Source organism: Dipteris shenzhenensis, chromosome 31, assembly GCF_047967505.1.
Source record: "Dipteris shenzhenensis isolate YYH24624 ecotype China chromosome 31, Dip_SZ_1.0, whole genome shotgun sequence".
Taxonomy (NCBI): Eukaryota; Viridiplantae; Streptophyta; class Polypodiopsida; order Gleicheniales; family Dipteridaceae; genus Dipteris; species Dipteris shenzhenensis.
The window spans coordinates 42,530,150-42,545,581 of record NC_141626.1 but is presented as its reverse complement, the minus strand read 5'-3'; the positions used below and the strand labels follow the sequence as shown (position 1 = coordinate 42,545,581).

The following is a 15,432-nucleotide window of genomic DNA, read 5'->3' as shown; positions in this document are numbered from 1 at the left end:
TATCTGTATACTGCCAATCCCTGCAATCTGACATGCATAGTTGTTCCCAAGATGAACAACTCCATGAGTACCTGTGTAGGAAGTAAACCACTCCCTATGAGGAGTAACATGAAAAGAAGCACCTGAATCCAAGAGCCAGGTGTGCATGTCATGACCATCAATAACCAAGGCATGTGCTATTACAGCAGAAGAGCATAAAACATCATGTATGTCACTGTCACTGTCCTCTGCTGCAACATTCACTGCATCCAAGTCATCTGCCTTGGCCTTGCCTTTGCCTTTGCTTCCAATGCCTGCATCCTTTGTTTCAGCCTTCTTGGCTTTCTGATCCCGTATGAACTTGAAGCACTTAGACTTCACATGTCCCTTCTTGCCACAATAAAAGCATTCAATATCCTTTTTACCACGGGACTGACTTCGGGATTTGGACTTACTAGCAAATCTCCCCTTCTGCTGAGTTCTGCCTCTATCCTGTACCTGCAAGGCATTTGAAGACTTGCTGCTCGCATTATTCTTCCTGCTCATCTCCTCCATAAGAAGAGAGCTCTCTACATCAGCATAAATAAGAGTGACATTCGAATTTGACAGGGTGGTCTTGAAAGTGTCCCAACTCTCAGGGAGGGTACACAGCAAGAAAGTAGCCTTGAACTCCTCATCAAGATTCAATCCCTGTGCAATCAGCTGTGTAAAGATGGCATTGAACTCACTCAAGTGTGAGGTCATAGCTGTACCTTCCTTCATGCGAAGATCAACCAGCTTCTTCAACCAATAAACCTTACTGGCTGAGCTCTTTTGGGCATACAATTCTTCTAGCCTTTGCCATAGACCATAAGAGGTCTTTTCAGCCTGAACATTGAACACAAGAGTGTCAGAAATAGTGAGCATGATAGCTGCCCTTGCGGACAAATCAAGCTCTTCCCAATCATCAGCTGCCATGTCAGATGGCTTGACACCCTTCACCCTTATGGGCTTAGAAATCTTCTTTAATAGAAGTACATTCAAGCACTGTTCTGCCCATAATGCATAATTGTGTGCTCCTTCCAGTTTCTTTATGTTCAGAGTTGAAGAATCACTTCCCCCTGATGCCATATCAGATAAGGAAAGTATCTGACTCACTGGAAGTAAAAAAAGACTGAATAAAAATTCTGATTTCTCAGAAAAAACCTGCTCTATTAAGAGCCAGGAGCACTCACAATAGTGCTGTTTTTTACTGTCAGGAAAATCTGCAGCAAAACAGTAAATGTCCCTGCAAAGACTGTACCTTCTGACACACTGTACCGTGCTCAAAGAGGCATAAAAAAACAGTAATACAGTAAATGTCCCTGCAAAGACTGTACCTTCTGACACACTGTACCGTGCTCAAAGAGGCATTAAAAAAACAGTAATTTCAGACTGCTGCAGCTGCTAAATAAGTGCTTAACAGTGCATAATCAGCTGACAAGGCACAAACACTGCTGTAAACACTGCTGTACTGACTGTACTGATCACTTCTCCCACCTCAGATGAGGTATTGCACTGAGTTAATATGCATAAATCACTTGGTAAACTCCCAAAAAAAAAAATGACACTTCAGCCTGTCACAAAACCTGCAACAGAAAATGGGATAAATCCCAAGCAATCACCCTTCTGCCAAGGGGATAAAATGCATCTGAAGATCTCTGTCGGTGACCCAAGTGCTATCAAACAAAAAATGGGCAAAAGCCCCTTGATCTGACACCTGAACCAAGTGAAGAACACCTCAACACTGAGGTAGCATGCAATATGAAAATCTCTCTGACAAAATCATCCAACAGTGTAATGCATATACTGCCCTGTGTAGAAATGACATACACAGATCCCAACGTACAAACACTCAATGAGGAACCTTTTGAGCACTGTCAACGATGGACAGTTAGGGACCGAGTAAACTCGATGCGCCCTGGCCAAGCGTGGCTCAACTGAGGTTCTCTGAGTTTTGCACAAGAAATGTGACCTGCAAGAAAATGTCACCTCGACACTGCGGAAATCAAGACAAATGTGTGCTCTCTGGCACCACACTGCCTCAAGGCATACAAAGCATCAACTGCCAGGCAAAAGCCCTATGATCTGCTCACCCAAAAACTGAGATTCAAGCCCAGTAAAAGCATAAAAGACCTCTGCTGAATCAAGGCATTTCCTTTACGAAAACAGATAACTGTGCAATCAACCACACACTGTGGTTCTCTTCACCTCAAGCACGAGGTAAATGAAGGTACTTGCTGTACTTTCAAGAAAACACAGTTCTGAAAACTGAAAGATGATCCTGAATCAAGAGGAATGAAGAGCAGAGTGCTCTTTCCCCAAACAAAAAAAAAGTACCTGTTGTACTTTCGTACTTGCTGTACCTGTGCAAAAGCCAGATCCAAGGAGAGAAGTTTCCTCTGACACAGATCCCAAAAAAAAATACCTCCCTGCTGCAAAAAATCGGAAGCAGCTCCCTGCTGAAGAACCTGTCAACGTACAGTACGGTAGTCTGTACTGTACGACACAGGGCCGTCCGTACGGATGTACGGACGTACGGCCAAGCGTACGAATGTACGGCCGTACAGATGTACGGCGCGCGAAGGGAGCCTGTGGCTGCTCCTGCGCGATGCGCCGATGCGCTGCTCCCCTGCTAAGTGGCGCGCTGCTGCGCCGCCCTGACCTGCGCAATGTGCCGCCGCCCTGGCTGCTCGACGCGCTGCCGCCCTGCGCCCAGATCCGACACGTGCCCACGCTCGTAGCCCGCACCCGCGATGCGAGTCGTCGTACGGACGACGTACGTCCGTACGGCGCTGCTTGCAGGCTAGGTAGAGGTCGAGAGGTAAGGGCTAGGCTAGGGTAGAGGGGAAAGGTGGCTCTGATACCAGTTTAAGGGCCTGAAGGGGGAAGAAGAGCAAGAGGGAGAGAGTGAGAGAGAGAGAAGACTCCAATGTGTGAGTGTGAAGTGATGAGCCACACCACAAACTCATTAGTTTTATTAGGATTAGGTTTTACCCTCTGACTGTCTTAAGACAGTCATAGTTGTCTTAACTTTAATAAAGGGGTGGCAATGTGCCTTTACCCCAACATTTTCCAGCCCTGGTGACCTGATTTCTGTGGATTCTGGGCAGAGGGAGGCTAGCTTTTGCCTACTTTTGCCGTTCCCGGACTGGTTGCTGGTTGGTTATTGCATTTGAGATTGATTCCTTGCCAAGAAGGGTTGGTTTTTGCTGTTGGATAGTGGCCAGGAAGGCTACAGATAAGGGCGACTTTTTTGGAAGTGCTTGGTGGATTGATTGCACCATAGTTTGGCTGTTGAGGGCTTTGCTGCAGTTGTTCAACCGTGTCTGGCTGGTTGGGCACTTGGTTGTGCGATTGCAGGTGTGGCACAGAGATTGGATGCTTTGGGAGTCTCTGTTGCATGCTTTGGTTGGCTGAGGACACAAGGTTGTCTAGTAATTGGATGCCATTTCACCATTTGCAGTTGAGCAGGGAATTACAAGGTGAGCTGGACGGGGAGTTTGCGGGCGTTGGTTTGCCTGTGGTGCAGCTTTCCAAAGACCTTTATAATCAGCCGCTTGGCTTCAAATGAATGTTAAATAAATACCGCAAGGGGCACCAACATTTGGGGCCAATCGGTGTCCTTGTATCTGAGTAGGAGCGCTCTAGCTCCCTTGTGATTTAATCTGCAGTGCATAATTATTTATCAATTTACTGTGTATGCTGTAATTAAGTGGATCCTACCACCCTTTACGTTGTTAAGGCTGGTTTCAAAGGGCCCTTGGCAACCAACCTTGCCTTGTATGTTAGAAAAGTCACTGCCCCACCTATAAGCCCCCGTTTTGAGGGGACAAGGGGGCAGGGGACTGTAGGGGGGTAGGGGAGCAAAGGACCTACCAGGCTGGAAACCCGCGCAGCAAAGGAAGAGGGGCGCGGCCCTTCTACCCAGCTCATGGGGCAGGAAATGGCGCGGCAGCAGCAACCCATGTGCTGGGCACATGGGCCCATTTATAGGGCTGGCCCACGCCAGCCAACCAGGTCGGTGGAGGCTGCCTACAAATCGGTGCTGCAAGCAGGGGGCCAACCCCCTGCTGGTCGGTTTTCTCCAGCCCCAAGCAGGGCCTATAAAAAGCCCCCTCTCCCCCCCTCTTTCTCATCACCTGCACTTACAACCTTGCATAGGCAAGCGCGCAGAGGGAGAGAAGTAGGCTCAGCAGTTGACAGCATCTCTTGGCTGTTTGTACTCGCTCACCCATTGAGCTTTTGTCTGCCCACAATAGTGGAAGAATATATCGTAGTTTTGGCTATCTCTTTCTCCATCTCTCTAAGTGTTGTATGAGCTAGATCAGGAGTGAGGTGTGAGTGATTCTATCCTCTATTTCCAACATGGTATCAGAGCAAGGTTTACAGCTCTAGATCAGAGTACCTCAGCAAGTAGGCGACTCCAATCGACACTCAGGTTTGCTGCGTGTAAAGTTCCAGTTTCAGTTTACTGTTCTTTATTACAGCAAAGATGAACAAAGATTCTATTGTTGCCTCTTCAGCCCCTTCTCTTCCTTCCTCCTCCTTCAGGTTCCTCTCATTCACCATCCCGAACTTCGGAGAGTCAGGGAAGCTAGACCAATCGAACTACCCGATCTGCAAGATGAAAATCCAAGCCATCTAGTGGCCCAAGAGTTGTGGAAGCTAGCAACGGAGGTGGAGGCAAAACCGGAAGACTTGCTGGACAGCAAGGGGAAGATGGTCATTCCAGTAGATGGTGAAGAGTTTGAGAATGGGGAAGAGAGAGATGCCCACTCCCTAGCATTGATCATTGGGACCACGGGGGACTCTGTTCTTCCGCACATCCAGATGACCGAGACGTCTGTAGAGGCGTGGCCTATCCTGAAGAACTTGTATGAAACTGACAATACATCTCGAATTCTGATGCTCCAACATCAACTGTACAATCTGGACATGACTGAGGCAAACAATGTTCATGACCATCTGACAAAAGTCAAGGTGGTAAGGGACCAGCTCGCGGCAGTTGGTCAAAAGGTAGACTCAAGTCATCTGGCATTGTTGACTTTACACAAGCTACCTCAAAGTTTTGAGAGTTTTGTGACTACGGTCACTGCAGGACAGAGGACCAAGCCTCTCACTTTCGAGGAGCTTCAGCCTTTACTATTACAGGAAGAGGCTAGGGAAACACTGTTTACTCAATCGGACGAGAAGGCTCTCATGGCGAGGGACAAGCCCGGTAAGGATAATTTCAAAGACTCCAAGAACAAAAGTAAGACCGAGGATGCAGAGAAAAAGAGGCAGATGAAGTGCTTCTACTGTGAGAAGCTTGGTCATTCTGCTAAAGAGTGCCGTAAGAAGAAGGAAAATCTCAAGGAGTCCAAGTCCAAGGAGGAGCCAAAGACCGAAACGGCAAACGTCACGACCGGCGCTCTCTATCACTGAGTACTACTCCGCTTATGCAATAAGTGAAGGAGAGGAAGGTTGGTATGTGGACAGTGGAGCTTCAAAGCACATGTCCAACAAGGAGTGGTTCAAAACCATGGAAGGTACGCAACCTGATTCCAAGGTCACTGTGGGGGATAACCGGTCATGCCCTGTGAAGGGTGTCGGTAGTATTCCATTCATCACAACTGCAGGAAACAAGGAGTTGATTTCCGATGTACTGTATGTATCGAATTTGTGCAAGAACCTTTTGTCTGTCTATCAGATGGACAAGCACAATATGTCGGTCTTATTCGACAACGGCAAAGTCACTGTCACATCCAAGGCAAACGGACAGGTGGTGGCACAAGGTGTCAAGGAGCATGGACTATATCGGCTCAACGCTCTATTGGTGCACGAGGACCATGGCAGATCCAAATTATGGCATGAGCGGTTCGGTCACGTCAACGATGGCACTCTCTCCGAGATGCAGAAGACAAAGATGGTGGATATACTTCCACCGATTGTAGGCAATGATCATGTCTGCAGGGCTTGCGTGGAAGTCAATCAACACAAAGACAAGTTCCCACAGGAGGCCTCATCACGGGTCAAGAAGCCGCTCTGCAGAACAAGTTGTTGGTGCAGCTATAGCCACTACTCCAGATCAGAAGAGATGGGATTCATGAGATGCCTTAGCTTTGTCATGCATCTCTCTTTCAGTGAAAAGATTTATCATTCCGCATATCCGGTCGTGTAAGACCTCCAAGGCAGCGTGGGATATTTTAGAAAGCATGTATGCAGCCCGGAATGATGCAAGGGTATCTTTCTTGAAAAGAGAGTTAAGTAATACACATATGGAAGAGGGTGACTCCATGTCAGTCCACCTCACAAAGCTACAGGATCTCAGAGAGCAATTGTTAAACATAGATGAAATTATTCTTGATTCAGAGATGATTACAACCACTCTGAATTCTCTTCCTGAGTCTTATCTCAGCTTTCATACCTCGCTCTGCGGCCCAATGTCGACAAAATCATTCGCGGTATTCTCTCTTATTAGTGGATGATTTCAGACACATGACGTGGGTATTTTGCCTGGCCAAGAAATCTCAGGCTTTTGAGAAATTCAAAGATTGGAAGGCCCAGGTAGAGAAGGAGAGCGGGGAGATAATCAAAGCCTTCCGCAACAACAGAGGGGGAGAGTTCACTTCTACCGAGTTCAATGGATTCTGCAAGAAGCACGGTATTAAGAGACAGCTCGCACATCTCAGCAGAATGGAGTAGTTGAGAGGAAGCACACGACCGTCACAAAGACAGGGTTGACCATGTTGCGAGGGAGAAATCTCTTGAAAGCCTACTGGGGTGAAGCCGTGAACACTGCCATTCACATCCTCAACAGAACCAAGACCAAGGCTGTTGATGACAAGACTCCATATGAAGCTTATTATGGTAAGAAGCCCACCATATCTCATTTAAGGGTTTTCGGTTCTAAAGCATTTGTGCATGCGCATAAAGATGAGTGGACAAAGCTTGATCCCCATAGCCGGAGCTGTATCTTTGTGGGGTACAGTGAAGAGTCCAAGGCCTATCGCCTGTTTGACCCAGAAAAGAAGAAGATCCTTATCAGCAAGGATGTGATCTTTGAGGAGTCCAAGCCACAGCCTGCAAAAGACGTTCCAGAACTTCTGGTGTTACCCCCACCCAAAGTCACCATCCGAGAGGTGGAGCCGACTGAAGACCCCGAGGAGGAGGAGGAGGAGGAGGAGCATGCCATTCCAAAGCCAGCTCCCAAGTCAACTCCATCAAATGCACCTCCATCAGAGAAGAAGCTACCACAATGGTATTTGAAGACTTTAGCATACTCACGGGTCATGGACATTCCCGATAGCAGTTCTGAAGTGCCACGGTCTCAACGAAACATAAAGCCTCCCTCCGTGAACTACGCTTTGGTGGCTCAGCTTGCGGAGCCCCATTCCTTCCAGGAGGCGAAGGATATTCCAGAATGGCAGGAAGCCATGCAGGCAGAAGAGATGGATGCCATTTTGAAAAATGACACCTGGGATTTAGTGCCCAAACCAACCAAGCGGAAAGTCATTGGGACTAAATGGGTGTACAAACTTAAGTTCAAGTCAGATGGGAGCTTGGACAAGTACAAAGCAAGATTGGTGGTAAAAGGCTATGCATAGTCAAAAGGACTTGACTTCGACGAGACCTTCGCCCTAACAGCTAGGATGGTGACTATTTGGACAGTCATTACCTTGGCTGCTCATCACAGTTGGCCTATTTTTCAGATGGACGTCAAGTCTACATTTTTTAATGGTAACTTCGAGGAGGAGGTATATGTGGCTCAGCCACCAGGATTTCAGATTCCAGGATCCCCATCAAAAGTCTGCAAACTGAAGAAGGCCTTATACGGGCTGAAACAAGCCCCCAGAGCTTGGTACCAGCGGATAGATGTTTTCTTTCAGAAGATCGGGCTTCAACGGAGTCCATCAGAGGCAAATCTTTATCTCAACACAAAGGGGATTTGTGGCTGGTATTGATTCTATATGTTGATGACCTCATCATTACTGGGGATCATACGAAGAAGATTGCTCAAGTCAAGAGACTTCTCATGGAGGAGTTCAAGATGACTGACTTAGGCATACTTCACTACTTTCTTGGGATTGAGGTGAAGTAGGGAAAGAGCAGTATCTTTATTTCACAGGAGAAATATTGCAGGGAACTACTCAAACGCTTTGAGATGGAAATTTGCAAAGCATTAGTGACTCCCATGGAAACTGGTATGAAGCTGAGTGTGCGTGATCCATCTCAGCCGGTTGATTCATCACTATATCGACGCTTGGTGGGGAGTTTGCTTTACCTCACCAATACTCGACCAAATATTTCCTATGCAGTTGGATTGCTCTGTCAGTTCTCTGCCACACCCAAGAAGGCTCATTGGGACGCAGGTATGAGGGTGCTAAGGTACTTAAAGGGTACCTGCACCTACGGTATCACTTATACCAGAGGCATTGAGTTGGGCTGTGATAGTGATTGGGTAGGTGACATTGATACCCAGAGATCGACCTCTGGATATTGTTTCGTACTCTCATCAGGAGCTGTGTCATGGCTGAGTAAGAAACAACCTATTGTCGCCCTTTCATCTACAGAGACGTGTCAAATTACACGACGCAGCGGAACGGAAACTGAACAAAGAATAGAGAGTACACAGCAAACTAGAGATGAACAAAATTTTCCTTCAATACTGATGTAGTACAGATGATGGCTCCGTCCACCCGTGCGCTCCCATAGTGGAGCTTAGATGGCGATCTAGACAGATACTAGGTGAAGAGCTACTAGCTGGAAGATCCGATATGGTACAATGGACTGGGGAGGTCGCTTCTTTATAGCTATGAGGGCGATAGTCGAATCATTGTAGTCGGTGGAACCCACCAGTCAACCTAGTCGGTGAAGCCGACCAATCGTCCATGGAATATTCAAGGAATATTCCCTATACCGTCGGCTCGAGGGCTCTCACCCCCGAACCCCCACCAAGGAGCCGCTGACCCCCTGGGGACCCCCCAAGCCCCAGCAAGAATAAGGAGCTCCCACACAACCACCTTTCTACCATCAACGGTCTCATTAATAGACCTCATCTGACATGCAAGTCAGGATCCATCTAGTGTCCCGGGCTCACACATGGCTTCTTCTCATATGGGGACCTTACAACTTGAGCACCTTGGACCACTAGTGGTTACCAAAAGGATGGGGCATTGAGCATATCTAACAAGACAGAGTACAGGGCTGCCTATACAGCAGCATGTGAAGCATTGTGGCTTAGGTGGATCTTGGAGGGACATGAATGTGGCACAAGAAGATGCAACTGTGGTTATGTGCGACAACCAAAGTTGCATAGCAATCGCCAACAACCCCATGTTTCACGCACGGACGAAGCACATTGAGGTCCACTACCACTTTGTTCGAGAACTCATCGACGAAGAAGTCATAGAGTTGATATACTGCCTGAACAACGACAACATCTCAGATGTCTTCACGAAGGCGCTTCCCAAGGAACAGATGGAACACCTCATTCGACGCATGGGGATCGGCCCATGCGTCGAATGGGGTGTTAGAAAAGTCATTGAGAGGGTGTTAGAAAAGTCACTGCCGCACCTGTGAGCCCCCATTTTGAGGGGAGGGACAAGGGGGCAAGGGACTGTAGGGGGGTAGGGGAGCAAATGACCTACCAGGCTGGAAACCGTGCAGCAAAGGAAGAGGGGCGCAGCCCTTCTACACAGCTCATGGAGCAGGAAATGGCGCAGCAGCAGCAACCCATGTGCTGGGCACATGGGCCCATTTATAGGGCTGGCCCAAGCCAGCCAACCTAAGTGTTGTATGAGCTAGATCGGGAGTGAGGTGTGAGTGATTCTATCATCTATTTCCAACATTGTACCTATCAATGGTACCATCAGATCTTCTTTTGATCTTGTACACCCACTTTGTTACCAATAGCTTTCTTCCCTATCAGCACATTCACCCATTCCCATGCATTGTCTTCACGATAGAATCAAAATCTAATGGCATGCATGGCCTTCATCCAATTTTCATTGTCTTGAGCATCCTCAACACTGCTCATTTCTTTTGTATTATACAGTGAACTCATCCAAGCTGAATCAACAAAGTTTGCTCCAATGGTCCCTCTTGAATCAGCCCTCGTGGGGGCTGAAAGTGTTCTGTCCTGCAAAGTCTTCAACAGCCATCTAGGGATTGTTCTAGCTTCCTGTGAAGCACCCCACTTCTCTGGCATCCTGCACATCCTCATGTGTGATAGGCTGATCCTAGACCTGATCTGAAACATCCAAAGGCTGCTTCAGCATGTGCAAGCTGAATATTCTGATCTTCTACTGGCTATTCTGTAATGCCTTCAACTGCCAGTGGAAGCAACCCTTCAAACATAACTTGAATGCCTGTAGGCAGCTGTGTCTATCAAAACTCAGTCATGGACTGATCTGAATTTTCTGCAAAATCACATCTCTACAGAAAAAAAACCTTCTTGTCCAAGGATTGCAGAGACAATAAGCCTTGCTCTCACGCTGTAGCCAGCAACAATGCATTTAATTTTATTATCATCTAGCATGCTTCTCAACTGAGTAGGTATATGTACATAGGCTGCACATATGCCTAACATTATCATGTGGCATGCTTCTCAACTGACTAGGCATATGTGCATTAGGCTGCACAACCAAACACCTTGAGGTAGTCCATCTTGGGTCTTTTATTATACCAAGCCCCAAAGCGAGTTAGAGCTTTCAAGGCCTTATACCTAGATGAATCCAGGAACATTCCCAAACTCATCCTCTAAAAACACAACATAGTGCAGTTTCAATCTCACGATAGTCACTCATAAGATTGAAAAGCATAAACTCCATCACGCATAGCAGGGACTAGCTACTATGACATCCCCTTTGATGTCATCAGCACCCAACAGTGGGTGTAGACCATAGTATAAAAATATGCTCTCACACATACAAATCCACACACCCACACATACTTGAGCATCCATTTATACAAAGTCTTCGTACTGAGTTTCTGTCGGCACTCCGGAGGTGAAGGGCAAACTCAGCCATGATGAAGGCTAGCGCTAAAGGACAAGGCTAATCAAAAAGTAGTCCAAAATCTCTTCATTCAAGCTACAACTGCTTGTGAAGTCTAAACGATTTCATTTTAGTCTCTCCCAAACAAGCATCTAAATCTAGCTGATAGGGCAACGCACCATTTTAGAGCTTTCAAGGCCTTAGTGGGACATTTGTTCAAAACATGTGTTGCACGCATTATTCCACCAACCAAAATCTGTGTGACGATCTCTCTCCTTTGATCATGCATCTGCCCAATCTCCATCAAATCCCTATTCTTCCACTCAGTAACACCATTTTGCTAAGGTGTATAAGAGGCTGTACATTGATGCATAATCCCTCTTTCCTTCGCCTGACATGTATTCCCCCACTCTCAAATTCTGCACTTTGGGCCTAGACTCATTCTTAGCTATAGCAACAAACTGCTTAAAGCACTGCAAGACATCAAATTTTTCTTTGAGAGGTTACACCCATGGAAATCTAACAAAATTCATCCATGAACGTAACAAAATATAGATGCTGTCCTCATAGGACCACACACATCACTGTGTACGAGCTGCAATTTTGTCTCAACTCTAACACACCCACCTCTAGGAAAGGCAGTCCTGTGCATTTTTTCCAACATGCACCCTTCAGAGACATGTCTAGGAAGGGTCTCCAAAGAAGGCATATCATTACCATCCCATGTCTCTACAACAACTACAAGCTGCAATAATTCACAGGGCCAAGTCTTTAGTGCCATAGTTTTGCAATTTTCATTTCTGCAAACACAGTTGCCTAATATGCATTAAACCGATTGCTGTCATGTTTGTCCGGCTGGTGCAAACCCTGATTCAAAGTGCCTGTAGTCTCTATCCTTACAATGAGTGGGCGATAGATCAAATATTTGACAATGGCAAGCGACCGGCCTGTCGGATGCCGCCTACACGATCTTGAATCTGCAGCTGCAGCCCCATTTTGCTAAGATCATTCATCACAATTAGACACGTTTTGTTCAGGAACGCAGTATCCTAGACAACATCTTCACCTTTTGGGAGCATTGGATTGGGCCTAAGAGAAGTCTCAACCTATCGCAGTCCTCTTGGATTTTGAGAAGGCTTATGACAGGATGGAGTCGCCTTTTTTGGACGGCACCATGTGGTGGATGGGTTTCTCACACAAATGGATTTGGGGGGTCTCTACCTTGTATACTAGGAGTGCGAACAAAATTCTTATTGGGGGTCATAAGGGAGAGGCCTTCTCCCTTTCCCCTTCGTACTACAGGGCTCCGTGGCAGAGGTCTGCACTCCCACCAAGATGCAGCTCCCGATCCGCCAAGAGGAGCTACTAGACTTGGCGTTTGCAAATGACACAACACTTTTTGTGGAGGGCCCCTCAACAGGCAGAGGGAGGACTTAGCATCATAGACCTCCGTACAGGAGGCCACTAGCAGCAATCTCATCGATGGATTTTCTTAGAGGGTCCCCTCATAGGGAGGGCTCACCGTTGATGAGAAGTTTGAGTAGAGTTTGGCAGCGTTTGTCTAGGGGACTCATTCGGGCCAGCCATCGGTGTCATGAGAATTTTGAGCGCCAATCCCTCCTATGAAATCTCAAAAGAAGTGGAGCAGCAGACACACATTGGTCTAGGACAATAGGATAGTAAATCGGCCAAATGGAGCATGGAGCCGTCTTCCCACCGAGACCGAGGCGCAATACGAGCCCTCTCCCCATCCGAGGTGGACAGGCACGCCGCTGCTAGAGATAGACTCTGCCATCCTTGAGTCTTGAAGAGATGGTTTGCACGTGGCCTCAACCCCTGCCTTTGTATGGTCGAATCTCTAGGACAGGGGTCCTTCTAAAGATTCACTATTTGCATCGTGCCCTTTGATCCATGCATGTTGATTTTTTATCGTTGTTGAAAAAACTTCAAAGTAGATGACATCAAGGCACCAATGGTTTTAACAATATATCATGTTCATATAGCTAGATGAGTCCAGGAACATGCCCCTCTAAATCATACTCATGATGATAAAACAATTCTACATCCTATGCAGCATACATGAACTCTTTTCCATATGGAACAAAGAGGCTTAGCGAAAAACAAGAATGAAAAGACCAATCACCTGTTTGAGCAAAGAGGCTCAAAGGTGGCAATAAGGCTTACAGCAGACAATCCAGGATGAGGAGCCTAAAAATTGTAGAATTCCATGGATGATTTCACACTCGTGATAACACAAAGATGCTACAACAAGTAGCAGCACGGAATGTACCATTTGTTATGAAGGCAAATAAAACCTTAAATGGAGCAATCACGGAAGCTGACATCATTGATTCAAGCCCTTCCCTCCTGATCATACGGTTGGTGAAATGTCAATTCTCATTAAGCCTCGCTGCAATTTGAACCTTCATAAGGCCCAAGCAATGGCGAAGCAGCCCTACCCACTTTAAAACATGAACGGTATGGAAAAAGGATTCAACCGGTGTTTCAGATCCGGTGTTTCAGATATGGAACCAAGCAGCACAAATAAGACTCTACTATCATTATCTTCACATTCAACCTTATTCGAAGGGGAAATCAAGTTTATTAAATCATTAGTTCACATATGATTCTTAATCTGCTGTACTTGATGTTAATTTACGCATGATCCTGAATGACAGAATGTGTCCTGTTTACTACTAGCCTTCAAGCACCAAACATTCGCTGCCTTCACTTTCTCGGATCCACAATCTATCAACGCTATTGGTGCTCCACTCCAACTTGGGAAATCTTTTCATCTCGAATTCAATTTGGGATAATATTCTTCGATTCCATCCGTATCGACGGTTTCCATAACCTCTGAATTTTGCAATCAGTGTTACGTCATTCTCGCGTTTAATCGTATCGTGGTTCCTGAGGCAAACATTACTGGCTTCATGGTTGGTATGAGGTGTCGTTCCCCATGCGCCAAGTCTGCATAAGCGTACCGCTCGAAGGTATCTCGAATAGTCCCAATAGTGTGCTCCAGATAGTGCTCGCGGGAGAATGAATGAGTACTCAAGTGACAACACATATCCTTTACCCCACAGTGCCCATAGCATAACAATTGATTCGTTGGACCGTATAGGGATAATTTATTCGCAAGCAAGCCGCAAATTGTACAAAACTGTTGCAGCAGAAGCGCAGTCGCGATCGGATGACCAACTCGCAACAAGTGTGTATGTAAGGCATTTACCGTGATGAGAGCTGCAGGAATGAGGTCGAGCAGGGTGCAACGTGCCATGAGCGAGTCTTGGAAGGGCTCCATGCGAGAGAGTAGTAGGGGCGACGGAGGACGCCATGTCCCAAGAAAGCTCGAGGCTTAAACGATGACAGGGGAGCTATGCCAAATTGAAGTTGCTTGAGCCTGATGATGATGATGATTCAATTTCTCTCTAGTCCCTCTCGGGTTGTGTGGAGCTGCACCACTCTATCCGCGTGTGTGGATGGTCCTACCAACGTTCTTTGTGACCCACTACTAAGAGCGCATATGTTGAAAGCACTTCACGGTGAACAAGGTGAATGATAATAAATCATTAGAAGGAGAGAGAAGCAAGAGAGAGAGAGCGAGAAACATGTAGCCTTACGAAGCAAATAGCAACTGGTAGTGAAGAGAAGCCGCCAATTTTCTCTTTGAGAAAAGAGAAATCATAACTAAGAAGACACATGGGAACAAGGCTGGCTTGAATAGTAGTAGAAGATTTTGTCGTCTCATCTAGAGGCTTATGGTTTTCATTGGTGCAACTTTGCAAGGTTGGATTTCAAACTAGATGATAGCTTTTCGGCTTCACTTAACGTCGATGAAACCTCCAATGTGTGTTCAAAACAAAGCATATATTTCACCTCCCCACAAAAATAGCATGCAAGTCTCTAAGGGTGGGTTTAGACAAGGAATGGAGAACACAACTCCACAGAGTATGTATCTCTGAGTGCAGAAAGGATAGTGAGAGTCCCCATGGAAGGGGAACGTCTCCCACCTTCACGCGGGATCCACAGACCTTGGACTGGCAATCGCCAATCTATGCATAACAGGAACCAGCTATAGTGGACGAAGAGGGATTCCTATGGCAACAAACTAAAGTGGCTTGCTCGTATCATTAACTGCAGCGTGCAGTGGAGAAATCAAGCTCCCTGAGGATGCCTCTGCCCACCGCCCAGATTGCTTCATTTGAGGACAGATCTCCGATGAGCCAACCCCTACATTCGTGGAGTGGGAAAGTAGACTTGTACATGGGGACCTACTCTTAGACCACCCACCAAGACGTGAAGCAAAAACTTGGGCCAATAGGGGAGCAGGGCCCAAACGTCTGACACAATTTTTTGTGTCCCCGGTATGAAGACTACCACTGAGTGGGTGGCTATTTAAAAAAAATCATGAATAGTTGCGACGACTGGTGATCAAACCTAACACAAGATCTCT

At 46.7% G+C, this 15,432-nt stretch overlaps 1 protein-coding gene across 2 annotated transcripts in view; it reads right to left on the bottom strand.

The window, feature by feature from the left end:
* Nucleotides 1–14,494, bottom strand: part of PIFI (post-illumination chlorophyll fluorescence increase) — a 57,925-nt gene extending 43,431 nt beyond the window's left edge. The window contains exon 1 of one of the 2 annotated variants that reach the window (XM_087369702.1): nt 14,209–14,494. In XM_087369702.1, coding sequence (XP_087225828.1) covers nt 14,209–14,314 — 106 coding nt within the window. In that variant the 5' untranslated portion in view covers nt 14,315–14,494. The remainder of the gene's footprint in view (nt 1–14,208) is intronic. The other variant, XM_087369701.1, reaches the window with a different exon arrangement.
* Nucleotides 14,495–15,432: the final 938 nt, after the last annotated feature.